Source organism: Barbus barbus, assembly GCF_936440315.1.
Source record: "Barbus barbus genome assembly, chromosome: 36".
Taxonomy (NCBI): Eukaryota; Metazoa; Chordata; class Actinopteri; order Cypriniformes; family Cyprinidae; genus Barbus; species Barbus barbus.
The window spans coordinates 23039798-23067177 of record NC_136714.1 but is presented as its reverse complement, the minus strand read 5'-3'; the positions used below and the strand labels follow the sequence as shown (position 1 = coordinate 23067177).

Below are 27380 nucleotides of genomic sequence, written 5' to 3'. Positions count from 1 at the left end.
CACCAGCAGATCAAAAGTGCCGCGCGCATCCTCTCAGATCCGCTCGTAGCGGACGAGGGGAGGGGCCATCTTCACTGAAGAAGGCGAGCCAAGATCAAAGAGTGAAACGCGGGGCTGCCCTGGCGTAAATTCACTCAAGCTTGATCGCGCGAACCCTGGAGCTTGCAGTTTCTTCCCCGAGATAACTGGGAGAGTAGAAACACTAGAGCAGGGGAGGCGTGGCCACCTTCATTGAAGAAAGGGACCGTGAGCGCGGCAGGGACAGACTGAAGCTTTCATAATGAAAGTAGCGCTGGCAGATCAAAGAGCTGCAAGAGGCGCTAATACTTAGTGTAAACACACTGGCAGATCAAAGACTGTATGCAGAGTGAAAAATGCGGGGCTATGCCGGCGCGAAAAATCACTCAAGCCTTTTTTTTTTTTTTTTTATCCGTCTCCTTCTCCGAGGTGACTGGGAGAAGAGAAACGCGAGAGTCGGGGCCGCCCAGTGCAGCATGTTACAATGTGCACAGAAGGATTGAGCCACTCAATGTAATGAGGCGCGCTAATCCACACGCGCTGGCAGATCAAAGCGCTGTATGCAGAGTGAAACACACGGGGCTAAGCCGGCGCGAAAAATCACTCAAGCCTGAACGCCCAGCCATGCGATTTTACCGTCTTTTTCTCCGAGGTGACTGGGAGAAAATAAACGTGAGTGGGTGGCCGCCCAGCGCAGCATTTTACAATGCGCGCAGAAGGATTGAGCCACTCAATGTAATGAGGCGTGCTAATCCACACGCGCTGGCAGATCAAAGCGCTGTATGCAGAGTGAAACACACGGGGCTAAGCCGGCGCGTAAAATCACTCAACCTGATTGCTCAGCCTCACTCGCTGTTCCTGTCTCCGAGGTGACTGGGAGAAGAGAAGGGGGGAGGCGGGGCCTGCTACATAGAGGACCGCGAGCAAATCAGAGTAAAGCCCGGCTTTCGGTGAAAGCAGGCTGCCTGTGTGAGCGCAGTCTCAGTGACGCACACACATAACTTTCCACTCCGGTCCGCCAAAGAGAATAGAGCCGCCCAATGAAGGAGGAGCTCTGATTCTCACGTGTGAACACCGGCGGATCCGAGCGCTGCAGGAAGCTCCGTGGCTCTGATGTTTCATTCTCCGAGCTTTGCTGAGAGAGGGGAAACGGGAGAGCGGAGCTGTCTCCACAGAGACGGACAGCGAGCGGGAAGAGCGAGACTCATACTCGAACGAGCTGTCTCAGTAAGCGCGCAGTCAGTGCGTGGGCGAGACCCAGACAGGCGGCACGCGCTCACTGCTCTTTTGCATCGTGCAGGATCCCCTGCACGAGCCACACTCGCTGTTGCGGCATTTGCAACAACGCCGATAAATATGCATTTTTATAGCACTCACCGGATGGCGGCAGCGAACAGACCGGGGCTTCTGCGGGGCTGGAGCGCGGTGAAAGCGGCGTCTCAGCTGGCAGTAGGTCTCTGGCTCAGCTGCGAGGCGTGTCAACGGCGAGGCGGCTTCTTGGGATCAGCGAAGGCGAGATGTCGTCGCTGAAGGAGAAGAAATCTGAGGATCCTATGGCCAGACGGCCGATTATATAGCCAGATAACCCCGCCCATTCTGGCGGGATCTGGCGGGCTCCGTCGCCATAGGCTCAAGCAGCTCCGCTGCCGACACATTGGTTCGTTTTTAACACACTGCACGAACCAATGATCGTGCAGTTTCACTGCGTGATTGAATAAGGCTTCAGTAAAGGAGAAAAAAGGCTTTTTCCCATAGCGTCTTTAGCAAGACGCAGTACGAGTGGAGTATCGATAGGGAACTCATTGATCTCAGATGTATATGTACCTACAAAAAGTTATTAAAATGATTATGTGTTTATTTATATTAACATGTTTAAATATTTTTTTTAATAAGCTTTCATAATTCTAAAATTACATTCAACAAAAGTCCTATTCAGGTGGTAAAATTCTGTGTGATTTAAATTTATTTATCTGATTTTATTTATTTTGATCCTGAATTGGCTACATCAGTCATTTATTTCCGACTTTTTTATGGTCTGTGTGTTCTTGTGTTGGTAAAGTTTCCAAGTATCATTTACCATCTACGAAAATGTTTTGACGAAATATCCAATGGTAAAAGTAATCCAGCGTGAAATTAACTGGTGGTAAAAGCCTGTGAATCATCTCTCTGTGGTCCATGTCCAGCCTGTGGGTCCTACAACCATCATTGTGCATCAAGCACTCCAAAAGTATTGTGTGGACGCTGACCAATGGAAAGATGCACTTCACAACTTCTCAGAGGGACCGTGCTTGCTGTTGTGCATCCATTAAAGCACTTGTTTTTTACTGAAACATTAGCTTGTCTTATACAGTATTGCATACTTATTCAGCTAAATAAAAGATTTCAAATTAATTTAATATTGCTCTATAACGCATGACGTTCATTTATCCAGCATTTAATGACGCAGGCATACAGATTAATAATGGATGGACTAATCTGATATGAAAGCTCTAAAGATTCAAATGTTTTTACTGATTGGAAACTCTTCATTTGGGCGATTGTGACATGAATTATGTCTGTTTTTAGCGCAGGAACTCTCAACACTCATAACACATTCAGGTCATTTTGACCCGGAAGAGACACATAAAAATGTCTGCAAAAATGCAGTTTTTAGTAAGGGAACAAAACCTTACAAATGCTTTAGAGCCTCAAAATACATATTTTTCCACTTTTATTTTTTTTTTATAAGAGGCATTACTATTAAAAAAAAATACACATTTATTATGGAGTACTCTAGGTGTCAAAAATACCTAATAGCACAAAAATAAAATGATCTATGAAGTTATATTAGTGTCTCACACATGTTTGGGACCGAAACAAAACAACAACAACAACAACAAAAAAACACACACAAATATGTACACCTATTGGCAAACCACTGCAGTATGAAAGATTTATCACGTTTTCATCTGAAAGTAAAACTTTATGCAAATTAATTTATTTTGTTTGAAAACTTTTCATAATAATATTTGTTGTTTTGATGTTGTTTTGTTAGAAATATATGGTTTCATAAATTTGGACTGTTTTTGAGCAATCATGAGTTATAAATTAATTCCATTAATTTATACGGTTAATACTGTCAATTCCCAGATTATTTACACATTTTATGCAATGACATATTGTATTCAAATAAAAATGTCTTATTAATACTGAAAAAAGGAAATTCTAATCAGATATAATATGGTTTTAGTAAAAAAATATTAAGTTATGACCGTTTTCTAAAATTACGATTCTTCGGGTCCAAACGGACCCGGAATATGAAAATAGTATACCGTTTCAGTAGGGTTAAATAACATTATAAGTGGACTTTAGGGAAAAAATATGCTACAAGTATGAAATATAACTAGTTCTGTCAAATGATTAATCCCGATTAATCGCATCCAAAATAAAAGTTTTTGTTTACATAATATATATGTGTATACTGTGTTGATTTATTATGTATATATAAATAGAAACACATGCATGTACATATTTAAGAAAAATATGTTATGTTTATATATTAAGTAAAGCTGCAGTCCGTAAGTTGTGCCTCTTTGTCTCCATCTCTGTTGAAAACCTGGTATTGCAGCCAGGTGCGGAATTATCTTTATTACGTGGGCTGTACTCTGGCACAGCTTCAGTACGGATGAATCTAATGTTTTGAGGTGAATGTGTGAATCAAACACTTGTGTGAACCGGTGTGAATCAAACACTTAGTAATCACAGATTCTAGCCTACGTCTTAGATTATATGACCCAAATCAGAATTTTCACCATATATTGTCATCTGAGCAAGTAAGTAACAAGTCTGCCACGCTTGTTCTGCCCAACTGAGGACAAAAGCATTACAATAAATCGCGCTACCAACGGTGATTAAATCTAACGATCGGTTAGCTCATATCGCATCAAACCATGCAAATTATTATTGTTATACTTTATTCTTAAATTATTAATGTTAACATCATCAGCATTGCGTGACTATGAGTATAGTGTGTATTAACGTGTAGATTTCAATTTCTGTACAGTCTAATCTCTAATTGTCATACCATTCGAATTTCATATTAAGAAATACTTTTAACCCCAGAAGCAAACTATGCAACCTTCGAAATGGTTTTCTTTAGATTACAAATCTTGTGTACTTGCAGGCTATCTGTAATCAAAACTGGAATATAATATAATTTCATTTCATTCACATGTTTCATAAACACATAATTCTTTCTGCATCACAATCCGCCAGGAAAATTATAAATTTAATTATTCTAGTTGCTGTGAGAAAAGGCTATAAATGATCCGCCACCTACAGGATCCATGTGCGATAGCCTAGTAGCCGGGAAAACTTCTTTATGTTTACAGACGTGATGTAATGACGCAGTGCCATGCTTGAAATTCCTGCGAAAACCTACCTGTACCACTCAAATTATAAAACATTATTAAAAGCTAACTGTTGTGAATCAAGCTAAAGTAAGGCGATAGTTTTGAACACTGGCTGGTTATGTACTTTCTCAAATATTGATTTCGGATCATTTTTAACCAAAAAAGGTTACGGACTGCAGCTTTAACTATATTTATACATAATATAAAATATAAGAATATAAATATATATATAGGGTAAACGTACCTATTAAGCTCACCAAAATCTACATTGAGACATCTTTAGTGCACAAGTTATTGGTTTCAGTACAAAAAGTTATGTTAAAATAAAATATTTCACACAAAAATATTTAATTGACAAAAGCATTTCAATTAAGATATACATCATTAAATTCAAAAAGTCTGGCTGTGTTTAATGGGTACATTTTTGTACCCTTTAAGCACAACCCTGTTCCCATTAAGTTCACATCATGTTTTATTAAAAATTCTTGTTAATTTTAAGGAAATTTTTAAAGAATAATTGTAAAAATATATATTTTGGAAGGTACAAAGTCAATCACAAAAAAAGCAGAACACTAAAATCAAGCAACAAGGCATTCAAGTCGATCAGTTATATATTCATAATGAAGTGTCATTAAAGCACATTGCAACATCTGGACTAGTCCACGTTCAGATAAGTAATACATTCAAAAATCAAATAAAACAAACCAATAAAACATTTAATTCATAGGGATGAACACAGAAACTAGCCTCATTATGAAGCCTCTTATTACATGAATGTCAACTTATTTATAGTCTCTCATGGCTGGAATACACTACATGATTTCTGCCCTGATTTTCCACAGATTTACAGTCTGGAGAATTTGATGCTAGTTGCCAAAGATCAGAGCCAATCTGCTGATTTGACTCGACAGAATCCATAGAAAATTGATTAACTCAACTTAAAGTGACAACCATCAGTTAATATTTATAGTCTGTTTATAAAGTATTTACATAGACGTTCAATGTGGAAAAGCTTAAAGAAAGCATGCTGATCTTAATGGGAGCAGCAACAATTTTTCATACATTTTATGTAATATTTATTAAAATGACAGGATTTTTGCTAAATAAATAGTCTAGGTCATGTATTAAGTTCATATATATTTTAATATGAACAACTATTATTAACAATATCTATAAAATTATACTTTTTCTTATTGATATCACACTGAAGCTGTGTACCCTTTAAGCTCACCTTAAAATAAAATTAAATCTTTAAAAATTGCAGCAGTGTAAAACCACAGACCAGCAATAAACTGTCAATTTATAATATTATGGATGTAAAAGTACAAGCCAGTAAAGCCTGTGAAGTACTATATTAGCGTAGCACACAATCATATACTGTGTTCTGTAGCATCTGCGCTATGTTGCTAAAACTATCTTTTGGATCTAATGTAATTATTTCCCACATCCAAGTTCCAGGATATAATATGCAAAAGTCTGAACATTAATCTCTTAATTTTACAATAAGTAGTGAAATTGACCCAAAATAAAGGCTTAAACATCTAAAAAAACGCACATTTATGGGACTCCTCTTTTGGTGAAAGTTTTTAGACAGCTTTCAAAATGGCTGCCAGACAGTGTGAACATATGGAGACTCATATCTCAGTGTGTAATGATCTGACTGACTTCAAATTACACGAGGTATATAGTAACAAACATATCAAGTGGTTACGACATCAAGTAGGATAATAAATTAGTTTTTTCTTTTTATAATCTGATCTCAAAAATGGAAGTGCGCTTAATGAGTATATATGCTTAATAGGTACGTTTACCCTACATGTAAATATTTTCAAAATATTTACTGTATGTGTGTGTATTTATATATACATAATAAAGATACACAGTACACATACATATATTATGTAAACAAAAACAAAAACGTGGTTTAAAGTTAGTCACTTGGTTTGGATCCTGCTGAGGGAGGCATGTCGAGATCTCCAGACAGTCTTCCAACGCTAACCTCACTGATGGCTAAATTAACCCGACAGCCTGGCCGGTAACACAGTCGGTGTCGCCTCCTGTCTACTCCGACTCAATGTCCCAATTAGCACTTCCCCGCCAGGGCATTATATCCTCGTCTTCACTTCGCCCGCCTAAAACCCTGAATTACTGAGCAGCAGGGCCATCGCCTCCCTCTGGGACCCCCATCTGTGCACGGGGAAAAGACAGCACTGGGAATCTTTGCTCATTTTTTATCTGCATTGATTTTTTTGGGAGGAGAAAGTGGTGCAGAGGTAAACAGGGAGGTCATTGATTCAAAGTCACACAAAGACACTAAGGGAAGGAGAGAGGCAGGAAAATGTACCTAGACTAAGAAGGTACATAAAAATGTATGTGCACAGAAAAGTAAAACAAAACACTTTCCCTGGCTTTTGATTTTCTGTTTGTTTCTGTTATGATTTTCTGGTTGTGGCATTTATCTGAACCAAGCCCTGGGGAATGAGACAGATGGAAAATAATGATGCAGTCTTGATATAATTTACAGAAAGGAGGAGGTGGTGCATCTCTATCAGAAACCCCTCGGCGAGGAAATGTCGCATCAAAACACCTGCAGGATTGATGACTCAATAATAAAAGCTCATTTTAAGAGAATGAACCCTGGCACAATTGACTGTTGTACAATATTAAGTGATCTGCATTCAATAGTCATGTTGATGTGCATGTTTGTAGATGACTGACATTTCAAGAGACGATTAAAAGTTATGACGGAATGATCACATTTATACAAGCTCAAAAAGTTTTTAAAAAGTTGTTATTTTACATTTGTTGACACTAGTGGCATAGAAATTGGAATGTTTTCATTGTAAATACTGATTACAGAATTGTGATTATACAAAACCAAGTTTGGGATCAGATTGATTGATTGTTAAATACTTTTATAAATCAAGGATGCATTAAATTGATCAAAAGAGACAAATTGTTACATTGTTGCAAAAATGTAGATTTCAAGTTAATGGAACTTTCTGTTCATCAAACCAATATTGAAAATTGATAATAATAAGAAAAGCTTCTTGAGTAGCAAATCAGCATATTAGAATGATTTTTGAAGGATGATGTGACATTGAAGACTAGAGTAATGATGCTGAAAATTAAGCTTTGCATTACAGGAATAAATTATATTTTAAAATATATTCTATAAGAAAAAAAGCTATTTTAAATTTGTAATAATATTTCACAATATTACTTATTTTTTATTTATATTTTATATTTATATTTTATATTTATATTTTATTTTCTTAAACATTATTTTTGATTAAATAAATGCAGCCTTGGTAAGCATATGATGCTTCTTTCAAAAACATTCAAAAATCCAATTGACATTTTATTACATTTCCTAACATCATCTGTGGTTCCACAGGATAAAACATGAAGATAAGCATCAACACACTCAGTGTGCATCATTTGCTTTTCGTTTTGTTGCATTAGTCATAAAACATCTATCGTTTTTGCTGAAGTGAAAAAGAAATGCCCACATCAACTTTTTCACTTGCACATTGTAATTATGACTTCTAGGCTTGTAAGTGGACCTTTACTGAAGGATGTGAAGGCAGCATTAAAACAATTTCACTAATTTGGAACATTATGATTTTGGAACAGCCTTCATATGTTTTTTTGTTTTGTTTTGTTTTTAATGCTGTCTAGATAGGTAACTCATTAGTTTTTGTAACAGATCTCAAGTGTTTATGTACTGCAATAAGTTCTCATTCTCTGGTTAAAAAGGAAAAAATAAGAAACCTGAGGCTAGAATTAAATCAGAGCCACAAGGGGCAATATCAACCTCCTATCGCATCAAACTGCAGTGAAACGCCACAAGCGTTTGACCTCTTCTTTAGCTTTAGAAAGACTAGACTATTTTTTTGTAGTGCATTTGAATGTTTGGATATTTGGATATATGTATGGTACATATTTGGAGCACAGTAATGTCACTTCCTGTAAGCATTAAAGCTATAATAAAGGACTTAGCTTTGCTTTGTTTTCTTGGATGTTGCTGTATGCATCATTTCCATCTGTTTCATCTGAGATGAAGAGGTAAAATGACATAAAACAGACAGAGCTAAGGCTTCTCAGGTGTCTTTAATTTGTCAGAAATGTCACGTTCAACATAGCCAGAGGTTTCAAAACACAACTATCAAAAATTCCCGGTAAGGCCCTCCAGAGCCAAGGGGTCTGCAGTATCACATAGACTAGAGCACCTCAAAGTTAGATTGAGCCCCCTAGCACTGGAGGGGATATGGTTGCGTAACTACGAACAGCCGTATCACCCCACCACCACCACCCAAGACTATTATCTAATGTGATGCCAAGCTAACAAGCTCAGACGAATATGCAAAGAGATTTGCACATGCCAATTACAGGCCGTCTGCTGATCTCTGCGCACGCTTTCAGAGTGAATGCATCATTTTTGTTAGCAGAAAATCAGAGAAATCTGAATTCCTAAAACAGCGTGACACCGTTGGCCTTGAACTAAAAAAGCTTAATACTTTTACCAGCACTGCAATTTGACCTGGAATGTGAGTTGAACTCATTCGAAAAAAAAGCTGGAAGAAGAAAAAAATGATCTTGGCATTTTAACATCCATTTAGCACCAACATGATGTGTGGTAAAAAACTACAGTGAGCCATCTGTCCTGATTAGCTGAATAGCTCTTGTCTGATAAAGGTCAAGTGTAAAATGTTCTGCCCAGTGCCTCTCGGATTTTAACAGTAGTGGGACGCGCAAGTCCAAATCTTCATATTCTAGGGTTGTTTAATTTACTTTTTTTCTTTTTGATTTTGTGAAACATTATGTAGACTAACTGGTGAGACGATTGCTGCAATCACGTAGTGCAAATAGGTTCAGATGTTTGTTCATGACTTTGTCAAACATATTAAAGTTTTAAACTCTGACTGCTATGAAATTCTCTCAATTTTCCCACTTCTCTGTTGTGACATCATGTAAAAGCACCAAAATTGCAATGGATTTACTGTAACTGTAATAGCTATTGACACATTGCAGCTTATTCTGGTCAAAAACTGCCCACTTAGACAGGAAGAGAGTGTTTGTGTAAACTTTGTGTTCAGGACTTTTGAATGTCTAACTAGGCACTTATTATTTCACATTTACCAATCAAAACATAAATCACATTATACTACCATTTAAAAATCTTGGGTCCATATGATTTAATGTTTTTGAAAAAAGTCTCACCAAGGCTGCATTAATTTGATCAAAATACAGAAAAAAACAGTAATATTGTAAAATATTATTACGAAATTAAAAAGAACAGTTTTCAATTTTAATATATTTTAAAATGTAATTTTGTAACGTAAATTATTATTTTTTTATTGCTAATCTGCTGCTCAAGAATTTATTTATTTATTTAAATTATCAATGGTTTTTTTTTCCTCAGGATTTTTGATAAATATAAAACTCAAAATTAACATTTGTGATTTTGAGTGTTTATTCGATTATTTTTTTTCTGTAAACAATTTTACTGTCTTTACTGTCATTTTTGATCAATTCAGTGCATTGAAAAACAAAAATCTTACTGACCCCAGACTTTTGAATGATAGCGTATGTAATTCTGCCTGCAAAATATCTAGTTTATTTGTTACCAATTCCCTCAATTTTTTTTTTCAACTGGCAAACTAATTTAATGATTAGATTTTTCTCACTCACAAGCACTCAGAATTTCAACACAGGCTAAGACAGGATTTTGGTCTTGGCAGAATGACAAAAAACATCCCTGACCCCTAAAAAGCTATGCTGCAAAGGCAATCTGATTGGAGTTTACGATTTTCACAAGTGCTTTCCAGTTTTGTATGCATTCTGCATCAGACAGTCAGACGAACAGCTAGATAACAACCTCTACACATACTTCAGTTTGATATGCCATTTTATTATTACCAGTGTTAGCCGGTGCTCTCTTTGTTCTTCTGTATTTTGCAGAAGGTGAATTTATGTAGTGATTATGAATTATTTTGCTGTCTTAACCAACAAAGCCACTCTTGGATCTGTAAAAGTTGCCAAGAAAATGAACAATTTCTAAGTCCCGCGATGTGAAAGTTTCAGGATCTGAGTTGTCATCTTGTAATTACGGTAATTCTGACACTATGTGAATGCGGCATATATTTGCTGTCATTATTAAGTCTCTTAATGAAGTACAGTTAAAAAATTAGAGAACATTTTCACTAAATCATTTTCTTGTCCACTGATCAAATTATAATTTTGACCTGATCCAATGTGTAGTTCAAAATAAAATCGGAAAATGGTTCTGAAAGAGTAATGAAAAGTTTTGAATACTTACAACCATACCGTTTAGCGACACCCAGCAATCAGGAGGGAAGTCTTGCAGGAGAGGCACCAGAAACTGCAGGCATCCGTCCCAGTGACACAGCAACAACATCATGCCAATCAGATTAAAGATTCTTACCACTGCACTCGCCAGATCATACGTCATATGAAAAATCTGAAGGAGGAACACAAGGAGAAAAAGATCAGTGGTTTCATTAAATAATCCTGCAAAGGATGGCGTTTTGTTGAATAACAAACTTCATTATCTTGCATATATTTTACATGCATTGTGGTGCTATTGTGAATGCACGTTGACTGAAGAAAAGATGCTATTTTTGTTCTCTTTGCTTACAAAAAGTATTCTCGCAGCTTCATACAATTACGGTTGAACCACTGATGTCCCATGGACTATTTTAACAATGTCCTTTCTACCTTTCTGGGCCTTGAACATGATAGTTGCGTTGCTGTCTAGGGTCAGAAAGCTCTGGGATTTTATCAAAAAATATCTTCATTTGTGTTCCGAAGATGAATGAAGGTCTAACATTTTTTGTAACGATATGAGGGAGAGTAATTAATTACAGAATTTTAATTTTGGGGTGAACTATCCCTTAAAGAAAACAGGATGTCATGTGACACTGAAGAGTGGAGTAATGGCTGCTGAAAATTCAGCTTTGCCATCTCATGATTAAATTACATTTCAAAATATATTAAAATAGAAAACACTTATTTTAAATTGTAATAATATCTCACGATATTACTGCATTTTTGATCAAATAAATGAAGCCTTGGTGAGAAGAGACTTATTTCTGAAATATAAAACAACCTTACCAACTGTAAACTAAATAATATTGTGCTGCATATATTTATTTGTTTTGTTATTGTTTTTCCCAGCCCACATGGCCAGGTGATTTATTCAACAGGAAAGTCATTTCAGAGTTCAGAGAGAGTAATTACATTTTGATTATTATTGTTTTTATTTTTTTGTATAACATGCACTGATGAATCATGCACAATAAAATCAGTGACATTTATTAAGAAAGTAAATTGGCTACATTTTGATTTCATTTCGTCTATAAGAACTTAATTGTAAGACTGAAAAAATACTAGATGCGCCTTGTAGTCTGTTTCCTGCTCTAATCACCCTTGTTCTTAATAACCAGTGTTCTGTTGTTTCATAATTGCTATGTAGATAGAGCTGAGAATGTCATGCCTTTTGACCTCTTCGTGGATTTATATTGCTAATAATGCAGTGAGAAGAAAGCGAACATCACGGGAGAGCTGCGTTTTGCAGAATGACGAGTGCCCTGGAGGATTCAAAACAATTATGCTTGACCCCAAAGACAACAGTCAACATGAGAAGAGATGTGTTATCCATCTCATCTATGCCTACTAAAAGGTCTGATACTTAATAGCTCTGCATCAATAAAACTGCAATGAAAAGGGCTGTTCTATAATTCGCAGCAGTTCTCAACTGGTTTTGCTTGAGTGTCTAGAATTCACATTAGATATTGAATGGAAACTCGCCATGATGCCACATCATATAAAATTCACTAAAATGTCTTTACATACAATCTTGAGATGTTTTTCCTGCTGAGAAGGAAAATCTTTTAAACTAGACCAAACCAAAAACAGCGTAGGCCTGTTTAACCATCAACTACAATGGCCAACAATAAGCAAAATAATAAACTTGACATAGGCTAAATTGGAAACTTGACAATACATAAGATCCAAAGTGTGATTTACCAGATTGGAACAAGCATTGGGCCAAATATGAAAAATATACCATATAACCAAGTGACAGATTATTTTGCACCAAAATACACTCTTAAAACAAAGGTATTTGGTTTCGGTGGTTCCAAAAAGAACCTTCAACATCCATGGAACCTTTTTTTATTTGTGCAAAAGGTCCTTCATGGTGTAAAAAGGATCTTTTAAGAACTGCTCACTGTAAGGTTGTTTGGGGAACCCAAACATTTTTCTTCTACAGAATTCACTCAAACTTTTATTTTTATGTGTGTCCCTTTGACTTCAATAAATATATTCTTCTCCCTTTTAAAAGCAAACTTATTGTGCTGTCCTAAGTATGCACAATTTGGTAAGGTTGCTTTTCATAATTTTCATTTAGCATTGTCAGAGAAGACCTGCTACTTGTGTTGGAAAACTGTTTTAGAGGTTTCATTGAGAATGCCGCCCGCAGGCTCTTACATGTAACATTAGGTGCTCTTACACATGATTGCAAGAGTCCTCTTCTGTCTTAGCGAACGCCTGGGATATCTGCATGTGTATTGAGCCAAGGCAGATTTAGTTTATGTTTCACAAGAGCGATACAGCCAAGAGCCAAGTGAAGGAGAGGAAAGGAAAGGAGAGAGGGAGACACAAAACAGGGGACATGGCCTGAAATGATGTGAGATGACATATAAGCACGGCAGATGATTAGTCATATGCAAACTACATTGTGCGCTGGCACAACAGAGACTCAGAGGGATGAAAGGCTTTGAATTCCTAAAAAATCAATTCAGGCTTGGCAAGACAGAAGCGGGTGGCAATTTTAAATGGAGTGAAACAATGCAGAGAAATGGATAGGGGGTTAGAGGAAGAGTGTGTGTATGTGTGTGTGTTTTGCTGTTTATTTGGTGTAGTCGACCGAAAGAGACTGTGGTTGTTATATAATTCACAGTGTCTATTTTTTACATTTAGACTAACACAACTTCTCAGACTATTTACAATAACATAATTGCATTTTACTCCTGTAATGTGACACACTGCTTGGTGAAACAGGATTTTCAAAGTGTAAAAATGTATGGCAGAACTTGATTTTATCCATTGGGAATTGAATGAATTGAAAAAAGTGGTTGGAAAATAAGAAGAATTTGTCTTTGGTCAAGATGAAAAAAAACTTACTTGGAATAACATGCACTGATGAACACAAAAGACCAGAGATGTATAATAAACAAGTACTAAGGAGAGATTTCGATCAATCCAGGCTCATTAGAACACGTACATGTGGCGACATTTTTGCTAAATTATGTGAAATTTGAATATGAATCTGGCAACATTGTTTTTCTTTGTTTGTTGTACGTACGTATCACGACAGTTCAGAAATGAAATGTCCATGCTCTATTTTATTTGAAAATAACATAACAACTACCCTAAACCTAACTTACAGTGTTAATAAAAGCAAACATGAGATAAAAAATGCATTTGCTTAAGCAACCTTGTTTAACGGACCTGAACGATTTGCATCGCATGTGTTATGATCAGCTACCAGGTGAGCTACAGACCATTTTTACTACACCAGAAAAGCTATGCATATAGAGCTGGTTATGTGATGCAAACATTAAAATGTATTCCTTTACAAGTCATGCACGATGGTAAAAGTGATTTGAGATAAACATAACATAGATTTGTGCAAGGAACTGCATGAAAATAAGTCTTTATAGTCTTCGGGCGATAATCTGCCCCGAAATCATAATGTGTGTGAAAAGTTGTTGGTGTTTTACTGCCACTAGTGTTAATTTCAGTTGGAAAGTACAGTAAATTGTATGTATAGGTACATTTTTGCAAAAATATAGATAGAGAGCCATGTTGATTTAGATTTCATATTGACTTTTTACTTCACTGTTATATTGATATATTGAAATATTTTGACATTACAATTCTGGCTGAAAACACTTTTAACATCATCTCCTACAGCTTGATACTTTGAATTGGTCAGTTTCATCCAACATGAATAAAGAGACAGATCCTGTTGGTTAATCAGACAAGTTCATGTTATAGCACAGCGCGCTCGTCCATCGTTAGCGAACAGCATGGGATAAAAGGTTTCAACGGCACTGGCTCCGAACAAAGCTGATGTTCTCTCCTGAATGCCTCCATGGGCACCCTCACTAATTCAGCCATCCCTCATTTGCATGAAAAGCCCATTAACTCCACACATCACTCAGTATCTTTTCTATCCGGGCCAGTTATTTCATTATGCAGCACTGGCCGGAGAAACTCAATACTTACCCTCCCCCCCTAAAAAAAAATATCTCTACTAATGTTTTTCCCAGCTCCAGTGGTCACTGGTTTTGCATGATACACCCTGAATTGTGGTGGATATTTCCCCTGCCAAATTAAGACAGGATTTGAAGCTGAAGGTAATTGTTATCTATTTTTAAGTCGATGGGATTGCTCTTGCACTCCACATACGGCTGGAATTACTAAGGTGTGAATTTGATGGCGTTTTAAAGGCCGCTTATGGTATGGCCTGAACGCTGCGGTGATGGGTTAAGTTCATTTGATGCTCCACAAAACCCACAGTGAGATGTGGTGACCTTTTGTAGTCTCACACTATTTTTGAGTTACTGCAAAGAAGCCGAGGCGAGTGAGTTAACAGAACAGACTGCCGAAACTGTCTCTGCAAATTTCTCTCAGAGTTTGACACTTGTAATGTGATACAAAAGTATTTCTTTATGAAATACACAGGCTGTTGAATTTCTTTCATCACAGATGTATTTTGCTATAAATCTATGTATAAAAATGACCGTATTTAGTTTCTTAAATGTCCCTTATTTGTGAATAGTTTAATCAAAATGTAACTTTCTTGTCTATAAGCAAGGTCTTGTGGATGGGAAAAATCTTCCTCTACATAATTTCTTGGCAGCATCCAAAAACTGAAAAATGCTGCCTTTGGAGAATGTATTCCAAGGTACAGTAGGAAGGCATCAAGGTGTGTCCGAATCCAAAGTTAGATACGCATACCTTCATCTGATTGATTTTTGAAGGTAGCATAGATTTACGCTTCGCTGCCTTTGATATCCCACTATCCTTGATTTCCATTCCATGATGGTTGAGCTAAACAAATAAAGATGGCATCTGAAAGTTACATTTGGTGGTCATTTTGTGTGAAAATGTATATTTCTGACAAACTTTTTGCACTTTTGATGTAATTTCTAGTGAGAAATTAGTATTATAGTAATTAAATATCTGTTTAGTTATCACCGAAGTTTGTTCTATTTTGTTGTTGATCATTAAACTATTACGCTGCCTCAGAAGCATCTGCGAAATCAATTTCATGAGGTGCTTTCCTCTAAAAACGCTGCCTTCAGAGTCATTAGGCAGCTGATAAGGCGGCAAGTCAGCTGCCTAGGTTTTTGGATGCAGCGCTTATTGTTTTACTCTGAAATACTTCACATTATGGAAGTTAAATGTGTTGTGAATGAAGCTCAAAAGTGAAGCGTGTAGTATTTTTTCCCATCCCATTTGTGGGTTTATTCCTCTAAAAGTGTAAACATTCTAGCTTTGCGTTGCTTTCAAAACATTGCTTTGTTTAAGCATTTCTGACCTGGGGTGCATTTCCCAAAAGCAGTTAGATAACTATGGTTGTTAGCTCCATTGAACTCTATTGGTAACAACGGAACTTGCGACCATAGTTGTTTTTGGGAAACGCACTCCAGCTCAGCATAGCATCAGTGTCTCCGCCACTGGCATACGTTTGGGGTGTGGCTATCTGTTTATTTACTAAAGGCAGGTGGAATTTTTTTTGGAAACCTGTTTAAAAGCCTTATTTTTTTATTCCATTTTGACACAGAAATAACACACTTCACCTTTAAGTTTTTGTGAAAAAATGACAGAATTTGGCTTCTGAACAAATCCTGCGGCACCTCTTGAAGCTGTAACATTCAATGAGTAGTGAGGTCAAGAATATTGTCAAAACGCATTAACCTTCAAATTGTCCTGAGGTAATGATTGTATCTTACATACACATGACATGCATTTTATCTATATTGGTTTTCCTAGGCTTGCAAATACACCTCATGGGACTTACACAGAATATCAGAAAGTGCTGACATGTGAAAAACCCTCTATACCAATGAATCAATCCAATCTGAAGTCAATATCCACAAACAAACCCAGACACAAGGTTTCTTTGGCTAGGATTATGGCTAACTAAACATGCCTTACACAAGTATGCAAAATGGACACTAATGCTAAGTCAATGCATTGCAAGTGTCTTGTTAAACAACTCTTGCATTGCTCTAGCGGTAACAAGACTCAATACACAAGTGTGGGATAGAGTTGCAAGACAGAGAAGCAAAAGTTATGTTATTCAGTTAGCTAGCTATAAACATGTTGACAATGTACTGTAGCTAACTTTAACTTTCTCAAACTATTGCTCTGCCATGCCATTATCCTACCTGACATAGACAATTGGCAGTACAAGAAGGTTATGTGAATGCTAAAGTCTGTAGTAATGCAATCCATATTTGTTTAGATTTTCTGACATATTTTGGAAAGCAAATTCCAGCTTGGGAGATAGAAGTGTCTGTATTCACAAACTTATGTGTTCTTCATGACTTAACAGTTAAAATTTTTTATTTCTAGGCAAAAAGTCCAAGTTTCAGTCATACGGTGGTTGGAGGTGATTCACCGTTGGAGAGTTATTGAGATCCCAAACCCCATTCTACCCTTGAACAAAGCAATTAACCCAAGGTTGCTGCAAAGGGACAATTTCCGCAATTGTTTTCTTGTAAGTCACATTGGATAAAAGAGTTAGCTAAATTGTATTAGCAATTTCCTCATGCAGAATAATCAAATAATAGCTTGAGGACATTATTTTGGAGTTTACATACAACTAATGTATGTTACATGTTTTCCTTCAGGTCTTTTGAACTCTAACATACAACAGTATTGAGTAGAGGTGAAGCACTATGGGAATGCTAACCAACAACACTCAACTGATGCTCAAGGTTACTGGTGGAAGGGCACACAGCACTTAAAAGATCAGACCACCAGCGTCAGATAACCCCTACCAGGCACTGTCACGGACACGGATCGAACAAATGAGCCAGCCCAAGGCATTCAGCATTATTGTCCGCCAAGGGAAAATCATACATCTGGTTTTTCTAGCTATTTCCATGTACTCATAATTATAAATGTAAAATGTGATCTATGTTTCTTTTAAAAAAGCTTGGTGAGAAACTGTACAGCAGCAGATGAACAAGACAAACTGAGTAGGAGTAATAGACATAAAAAAGGAAAATAGTTTACAATGCTAATATGTAGGTAATAGAAACTTGGACAGCTGAGTCAAGCGGAGAGTTCGGTGAATGCCAGAGCAAGCCTCAGGCACTCTGCTCTTACTTACTATCAATTATTTTCTAACTTCTCCTCTCAGTAATGCTTGGAGTCAGATTCCTCTAGTTGGTGATTTGATTGTGTCTCAGTTGCATTCCTCCACAATGGTGTTGTCTCTCCTGGATGTATAAACCTCAGTGGGTTTGTAAGATGTGTTTCATTGTGCCCCAGTGCCTCATGGGAAGTATGATCAGGCTTATGAGAGCAGTACATCCCATGGCCAAGGTCTCTCAGGTCTCATACAAAATGATGCATGCATTATTTATTTGATTTTTTCTTATTCAGTTATTGTGATAAGAGTTTTGAACTGCAGTTTGTGCAGTGTTTAATCATGTTACTGTGTAACTTAACAATTTATATAAAGAAAAAGCACATAAAATGGCTTTGCAAGTTCACAGTTTATTCTAGTCCAGATAAGGATATAAGATATCTAAGATAGGAATCATTGGAAAAAATGTGCCTAAACTTAAATGAGCTAAATCCAAAAATGTTCCTATGCATACAATTCACAGCAGTTTCGAGCTAAAATGAACACTAGTGGGAGCAAAAGATCAACAACTTATATTCCTTTTCATGCAAATTATAATTATGGGGAAGATTATCAATCAATTCTTATTTTCATGTGGTTCCTTTACACAATACTATGTTATGATCTCAAAGCAATTTTACCACAGTGGGTGATTTGTAAACATTTGCTTGATGTTTTTTGATGTTGTACAACCCATAACCAGCTCCATATTCATTTTTATCTCACGTTTGCTTTTGTTAACATTATTGGTTAGGTTTAGTGTAGGTACTACAGTATGTTATTTTCAAATGCGATACTTCATTAACCTTTTAACACCACTAACTGGACATTTAATTTCCGAACTTCTGTGATATGTACAAAGAACAAATTAATAAAACATGGTCGGATTGTTCATTTGTTTGGGATAAAACTGAACATGAAAATTGAACTCAGCTGAGCTTCAAAAGTGTCGCAAAACATGAATGAATGATGCATTTATATAGCGCTTTATTGTGTATTTCTGTACACCCAAAGCGCTTTACAATCATGTGGGGGGGTCTCTCCTCAACCACCACCAATGTGCAGCATCCACTTGGATGATGCGACGGCAGCCACACTACAACGGCGCCAGTGCGCTCACCACACACCAGCTACAGGTGGAGAGGAGAGAGAGATAGAGCCAATCAAGTGGATGGGGATTATTAGTAGGCCATGATAGACAAGGGCCAGTAGAGGGAATTTATCCAGGACACCGGGGTTACACCCCTACTCTTTACGAGAAGTGCCATGGGATTTTTAATGACCACAGAGAGTCAGGACCTCGGTTTAACGTCTCATCCGAAAGACAGTGCTCTTTTTGACAGCATAGTGTCCCCGTCACTATACTGGGGCGTTAGGACCCACACAGACCACAGGGTGAGCACCCCCTGCTGGCCTCACTAACACCTCTTCCAACAGCAACCTAGTTTTCACCAGAGGTCTCCCTTCCAGGTACTGACCAGGCTCAAAACATACAAGAAGCACCATAAAATCCTGTTTCCCCAAAGAGCCTGGGTTGCACATTTTACTGAAAATCTTGCTGACCGCAGCCACCTCTCATTCATTCCTATGCAAACCTAATGAACTGCAATTCTGCAGGAAACGTTACTCAAACTCCATACTTTCTCTTGTTTTCCTCTCTATTCGTCTTCTCGACCTCCTTCTGTATCGCCATACTCTTTCTTTCTCTCCTCCCACCGCTGTCTCTGGGAATGGCTCGGGCAACAGCAGTGATACAGTAGAGGCTTCTGTAACTCTATTAATCTGCCCGTGTGAGAGATACTGTAGCGGTGTACAGTGCGCCAGGGCTAAAATTAGCCCACGGCTGTGAGGCCTGATGTTTCACAGTGCCCTGACCCATCACCATTCCAGCACTATCTCACATGCACGCATGCTTAGTACACTCACACACCACTAAAACACACATATCGTCACAAACTGTGCGTGTATAACATATATAAAGAATCACACTAAAACACATGCAAATCTTGAGTCCAAAATGAACACTTTCTAAGTATCAAATGCAAGTAACAATTGACTGTAACAACAATTTAGTCATTTTAATGTTTTGTAATGGGTTCAGGTTTACTGAGATACAGAAACCTTGTCTATGAGGCTGCAATCACAGAATGCATTGCGACAATGTCAGTGATCATTTTCATTTAAGATGGCACATGGAAATGTCAACTTTGTCTTAAAATGTCATAATATAGTGCAAGTATGGATTGCATTATTAGCATTGCCACAAGGGGCATTATAATAAGAACATGGTCAGATACTGTCAAGGCGGAGCATAATTTAGAAGAAAATCTTGCTGAGAAAACTAGTTAAATTTAGATATTTCACATTCAGAGTACAACATTAATTGACTTTTAAGACAATTTAACTGCACTGCAACAAGGTCGGTGATCATTTTCAACTTTGTGTTAAAATGTGTCATTATATAGTGCAGGTATGCATTGCATTATTAGTATTGCCACAAGGGGCAATTAGTATAAACATTCTTCGTCTATGGTCAGCTACCGAGCAAAATCTTGCTGAGATTACTAGTTAAAGTTAAATAATGTTGACTTGTTTAAAGTTAGCTACCTGAATAGCATTAAGCTTAATGGCACAGACATATCTAACTCTACCACCGTTTGAGAATTGAGGCTGAGTATGTACTGTAGGCTATTACAAGAACATGCACTTGCAGTACATCAGCCAAGCACACACTTGTGTGTAAAGTATGCACTCTATAGACACAAACCTATGTTGCACATAGTTAGACAAGCACAGTGCTAACCTCGTACACTGACACAGAATTCAAATAGACTCACTTTCTCTCACAACAAACACTCATACACAGATCGAAGCTAACAACATAGGGTTTAACAGCTCCTTTAGGACCCAGAAAGACATGAAAAGGGGAAAAAGAAACAGGATTAACTGGAAGATACACGTTAGCCTATTAGCATTGCTAATGTTTCACAGTTCTGTATGGATACAGAGAGACCATGACAGCCGCCTGGGTGCTATTCATGAACTATAACATTACTGAAAACAGAAATAGTGGTGGAAAGGAGGAGATTGTGTAACACAGTGATGTATAAACCTCGCACTGGGCACACACAGTGGTGCTTCTCCTGGTCAGGCTCCCTGAAGGGAGGAGGACAGAAGGCCTGCAGTACGACCGGCTGTGGTACGACTGTCGGGACTTTTGGAAGGTACCCTGGACGGGGGTAGAGAAATACTTTCGCCATGCCGGGCGCAAAGTCAATGTGAGAAGGGGACGAAGAAAGAGCCTGAAGGTCCCCCACCCTCCTCAGAGAGGTGATGGCCAACAGGAAGACAGTCTTGATAGTGAGGAGTCTATCAGTTATCTCCTCAAGAGGCTCGAACGGCGCCCTACTCAGAGCCTCCAATATCACAGCCAAGTCCCACATAGGGACTCGTGGTCGCACTGGAGGCTTCAGCCTCAGCGCACCGCGGAGGAAACGTATCACCAGGGGTTGTCTGCCCACTGACTGGCCATCGATAAGGGCGTGGTATGACGAAATAGCAGCCACGTAGACCTTAATTGTGGAGTGGGTTAACCCTGCGGAGAACCGGGCCTGCAGGAACTCCAGCACTGTACCAACTGGGCAGTTAACTGGGTCAAATTGGCGGTCTCCGCACCAGGAAGTGAAGAGTTTCCACTTCAGGGCATACAGTTTCCTCGTAGAGGGAGCTCTGGATTGAAGGAGGGTCTCAACAACCTCAGTTGACAGACCAGAAGCTACGAGTTGCGCCCCCTCAGAGGCCAAACCCACAGCTTCCATAGCTCCGGGCGGGGGTGCACAATGGTGCCCCCTGCCTGAGAGAGGAGATCTCTTCTGACAGGCACCGGCCACGGGGTGCCGTCGAGAAGAGCAATCAGGTCCGAGAACCATACTCGGCCCGGCCAGAACGGCGCTACTAACAGTAGACTGACCGCGTCCCGGCGCACTCTCTCCAGAACTCCCGGGAGCAGAACGATCGGGGGGAAGGCGTACAGACGCAGCCTCGGCCACGTCTGCACCATAGCATCCAGACCCAGCGGGGCTGGCGGAGCTAGAGAGAACCAGAGGGGACATTGCGCTGACTCTCGAGTGGCGAAGAGGTCCACCTGTGCCTAGCCAAAGACCTTCCAGATCTGCTTCACCACCTCTGGGTGAAGCATCCATTCCCCGGGCCTCAGCCCCTGCCTCGACAGAACATCTGCTCCCACATTGAGATGCCCAGGGATGTGAATAGCTCTCAAGGATAGGAGCTTGCCCTGGGCCCACACCAGGATCTGGTGCGCCAGCTTGTACAAGGGGCGCGACCTCAGACCTCCTTGGTGGTTGATATACGAGACTACTGCCGTGCTGTCGGTGCGCACCAGCACATGGCGGTCTCTTAGGTCCGGGAGGAAGTGCTTGATCGCACGGAACACAGCTAGGATCTCTAGCTGGTTGATATGCCACGATAGGTGGCGTCGACTCCACAGACCACGGGCAGGGTGGCCACTCATGACCGCACCCCAACCGGTGAGGGATGCGTCCGTCGCTAGCGAGACGCGGCGACACGGAGCTCCCAGCACCGGGCCCTGAACCAAGAACTGAGGATCTCTCCACATGTCTAAGGCACGGAACCCACGGCGTGACACTTTGACAGCGCGGAGCGAGTCTCCCCTCAAGGAGACCCCTCTGTTCTTGAGCCACCACTGTAGGGGCCTCATGTACAGCAGGCCAGAAGGAATCACGCTGGACGCTGCTGCCATAAGCCCTAGCAGCCTCTGAAACTGCTTGACAGTGAATGGCTGGCCTTGACGCACTCTCCTGACTGCCGTGAGAATCGACTCGATCCGAGCAGGGGTCAAACATGCCTGCATCGTGGTCGAATCCCACACCACGCCTAGATAAGTGGTTCTCTGAACTGGAGACAGCACACTTTTCTTGGCGTTGAGTCTCAACCCCAACTCTCTCATGTGGGCGAGAACGACATCTCGATGCCGAACCGCCAACTGCTCTGTCTGAGCGAGAATCAACCAATCGTCGATGTAATTGAGTATGCGGATGCCCTGCAGTCGCAACGGGACCAGTGCCGCATCCACACACTTGGTGAAAGTGCGGGGTGAGAGTGCTAGGCCGAAAGGAAGAACCCGATACTGATACGCTTTGCCCCCGAAAGCGAACCTCAGAGGGAAGGATGGATATATGGAAATAGGCATCTTTGAGATCTATCGAGACAAACCAGTCCTCGGACCTGATCTGAGATACAATCTGCCTGACTGTAAGCATCTTGAACTTCAGCTTTCTGACTGAGCGGTTCAGAGCTCGCAGATCCAATATGGGCCTCAGCCCCCCATCCTTCTTTGGAACAATGAAGTATCGGCTGTAGAAGCCGGCGCGAGTCTCGTGAGGAGGAACCAACTCGATGGCTTCCTTCCTCACTAAATTCTCGACTTCTTGTTCCAGAACCAGAGCCTGCTCGGGGCGGACCGTAGTCACGCAAACCCCGTTGAACGGCGGAGGTGGGCCATCGAACTGGATGGAATAACCACGCTCTACCGTCCGCAGGACCCAAAGAGACACATCTGGCAGCCGCTGCCAGGCCGCCAGATGATCTACTAAGGGAATCAGTCTCTCGAGACTGACCTCTGGTGTTAGAGATATGGCCAGACCACTGTCTTGCTGCGGCTCTCCGGAGGAAGACGCGGTCTCTGGCGCTTGAGGCGAGGTTCTCAGGCCCGCAGTCACTACCGGCGGGGAATTCTGAGAAAAGCACTCGCTGGGACCTGCTGTGCCGCAGGGTTGGCAGACAGAGCCCCGGAGGGCACCGAGGGGAGACGGTCACCGGGTACCGCGGTGTAAGCCGCTCCACCCCAGTAGGGGCCGCCCTCCGAAGTCCTGAGCACGCCCATCAGGACTTGTGTGCCGAGGACCTCCTAGCCATAAGGGTATCCCGAAGATCAGCCTTCGGCTTAGAGGCACTCGGCGCAGAGCGCCGCCGCACTCGGCTCCGCCGCGGGGGAGCACGAGTGGCCACGCTCTGCTTCTGCGCATTCCAGTACGAGGAGCTGGTATGCGGAGGGGACTGCTCCCGCCCAGCAGTCCCCCGAGTTAGAGATCGGCGAGGGAGAAACCGCTGAAACGCCTCCGCCTGCTTATGAGCCTCCTGAAATCTGTCGATGACCAAGCTGACTGCGTCGCCGAACAGACCAGAAGGCTGAAGCGGGGCGTCCATGAGGCAGAACCTGTCTTTCACCTGAATTTCAGACAGGTTCAGCCACAGGTGCCTCTCCGTCACCACCATAGCTGCCATGGAGCGGCCGATGGCACGGGCCGACTCCTTGGTAGCGCGGAGGGCAAGATCAGCGGTCTTCCTCAGCTCAGAAATATCTTCTGGCCTAACCTCGCCGCCCTCATCTAACTCTCTCAGCAGTTCGGCCTGTTACGCCTGTAACACCGCCATGGTGTGCAGACACGCACCAGCCTGGCCTGCTGCCGCATACCCCCTGCCCACTAAGGATGAAGTCGTGCGCAGAGGCTTAGTAGGCAGGGTAGGAGCCTTCAAGGACGACGCCGTGAGCGGGGACAGATAGCTCGCAAGCGTCCGTTCAACCCGCGGCATCGTCCTGTCCCCGCACACGTCCAGGTCCCGCACATTGCCATAATAATATGATGCGGGGACGAACGGGCGGGACGAGAACGGTCTCGACCACGATCTCGACACCTCAGCGTGGAGATCGGGGAAAAATGGAAGGCTCCTGCGGTGAGGAGGTTGCCGCGAGCGCAGAAAACGCTCATCTAATAGACTTGGCTGCGGCTTTGTTGATTTTTCGGGGGGCCAACTGATGTCAAGCTTGGCCACTGCCCTAGTAACCACCTCTAAAAGCTCCTCGTACTGGGGTGTGGGCGGCGAACCCTCGTCGGCGCTCGACGCCTCAGCCTCCTCAGAGGACGAGAGACGGAGCTCCGAGCCCTCGTCTCGTGAGGAAGGAACCGCTCCCTCAAGAGACGGGGCACCAGATCTGGCGGTTACGGGAGGAGATAGGGAAATTCCCGTCTCACTCTCGTCCGCCAAATCAGCCTGTGAACCCCACGAGTGCAGCCGCCGCTCTGCCTCGGCAAAAGCGGGGCCAGCACCGCGTGGGACGCTCACAAAGACTCCCTTCTCAAAGAGAGCCCTCCGGGTGCGGAGTGTACGCAGCGAGAGCCGCTCACAGTGCGGGCAAACGGCTCCCTCGAGAGCCGCTGCCGCATGCTCCGCACCCAGGCAGACCACGCACAGATCATGTGTGTCCTCACCCGTAATGTAGCGCGGGCAAGGACTAACACACAACCTATAACGTGATCTGAGATCACCCCCTGCCTTGCTCTTAGCTTTAGGCATTCTTGTCACTTTCACTCAGGACAAACAACAGTAAATAAGACTCACAAGACAGATTGGACTGACACACACACAGAGCGCTTGCTGAATGACAGAAAGCTAACGCGGGTGCCGCCTCACGTGCTCATATACTTCCTGGTCGTGACGTCACCCTGCCCGTGACGCTTCGCCTTTCTGTTGGACTGATTGCATACGATATTCAGAGCAGAATGACGCTGAGAGCGTTCCCATAGCGTCTTCGGACGCAGCTCAACGTTCCTGAAAGGGAACCAGGTTCTGGCAGACAAGAGACTATGATTTTAATATATTTCTGTACCAAGAGGGAATTTGTGTTCTTTCTTTATCTGTATATTGACTGAGGCCTACAAATACACGCGGTATACCACGATATAACAATCCAGGCTAAATTATTATTTCAGGGACAGTATATTAATGAATAAAGACTTATTTTCATGCAGTTCCTCACACAATTTTATGATCTCAAAATGCTCTTACCATAGAGTATGAATTGTAAACTAACACATTTTTATTTTTTCCTCACATAACCAGCTCCATATGTATGTATTTATTTTTTTTCTGATGTAGTAAACTTGCTCAGTAGCTCGCCTGGTACAGCATTACATTTTCAATGCGGTGTGCTGGGGTAATGTTATTTTGCATAAACGTCACCACAGGCATGTTTTTCCCAGTGAGCCTGGGTTGCAGTAAATGTCATGGGACAAGGAGAGACAGAAAGAGATTTGTGGGTGATAAAGATAAAGAGACATTCCAATTGTCTCAATCAGATTTGCGTATGCGAATCTCTAATCCTCATTACAGAGTTTATTAGTCAGTTCTTGAGTGGAGTTCACAGTGTGCTAACAGAATTAGCTTTATTATTATAACAGCTCTGTTAAAGACAATGCATTCATGCATAGTTCACAGTTTAAACATATCTTATATGTATCTAATCGAAAACTGGATGCTGACATGGCTTCTGTTACTCTAATTTGACATTGTGTATGTGCGTAACCTCTATTAAAGGTTATCAAGGATTAACAGGGACTAATTTGCTGGGATTAAAATCCACGACTGAACTCATTGCAATGACAAAGAAAGAAAATATATATTATTATATATTATTTAAATACACTACATGTCAAAAGTTTATAATAATTATGATTTTTTTGTTTTTTGTTTTTAAAGAAACATTAAATGCTCACCAAGTCTGCATCTATTTGATTTGAGATACAGTAAAACAGTAATACTATTAAATATTATTACAATTAAAAAAACTATTTTCTATTTGAATATATTTTAAAGTGTAATTTATTCCTGTAATGGCAAAGCTGAATTTTCAGCATCATTACTCCAGTGTTCAGTGTCACATGATTCTTCAGAAATCATTCTGATATGCTGACACAGATCATATGTATTTGTATTAATGCTAATCATTATGCAGCCATGTTTTGCTTACCGATTTCAGGCTAAGATGCATCTTGTTTAAGAATCTTTACACACCCTAACAAGCTAAATGAAGTGGAAGGGCTTTGCACAGAAGAGGAAATGTGTCTCACTGCGTTTGCTTTGAGGGGTTTTCACTGTTCCAGAGGAAGAGGGCTTTTTACAGTGTGCTGGGCAAACAGCCACATGGAAATGACATCAGCCTCTCTGCACTCACTGAGGGCCTGTGAACCGGACCCCATGGGGTGACAGAGAATGGTCCAGAACTTTGAGCGCAGCCTCACCGGCTGTCATTAAACCTTCTGATTCAGCCCATTACAGAGCCATTTAGCACTTTCACGTCTTATCACACCGACCTGACAGTCTAAGAGAGAGGAGGGCCGATGGGTAGCCTGCTGTCAGTGAAATATGTGTGGGGAAAAAAATGGAAAAAAGCAAACACGATGGGCTTATTGGAGGGAGGAAGAATGGCGATGAAAGTATAGATCCAAATTAGGTGAGATGAACAGAATGTTTCACAGTTCTGGATGGATACAGAGAGACCATGACAGCCACCTAGGTGCTATTCATGAACTATAACATTAGTGAAAAAAGAAACAGTGGTGGAAAGGAGGAGATTGTGTAACACAGTGATCATAACTATGAAAATGGAAAAAAGCAAAGACGAGGGGTTTATTGGA

At 40.8% G+C, this 27380-nt stretch overlaps 1 protein-coding gene across 1 annotated transcript in view; it reads right to left on the bottom strand.

Moving 5' to 3' along the window:
- The window catches only part of LOC306855768 (potassium/sodium hyperpolarization-activated cyclic nucleotide-gated channel 1-like), a 127892-nt gene that overhangs the window by 61577 nt on the left and 38935 nt on the right, over positions 1-27380 (bottom strand). The window contains exon 3 of the mRNA XM_079394629.1: positions 10732-10893. Within this exon, the coding sequence (XP_079250755.1) occupies positions 10732-10893 (162 nt within the window). The remainder of the gene's footprint in view (positions 1-10731; positions 10894-27380) is intronic.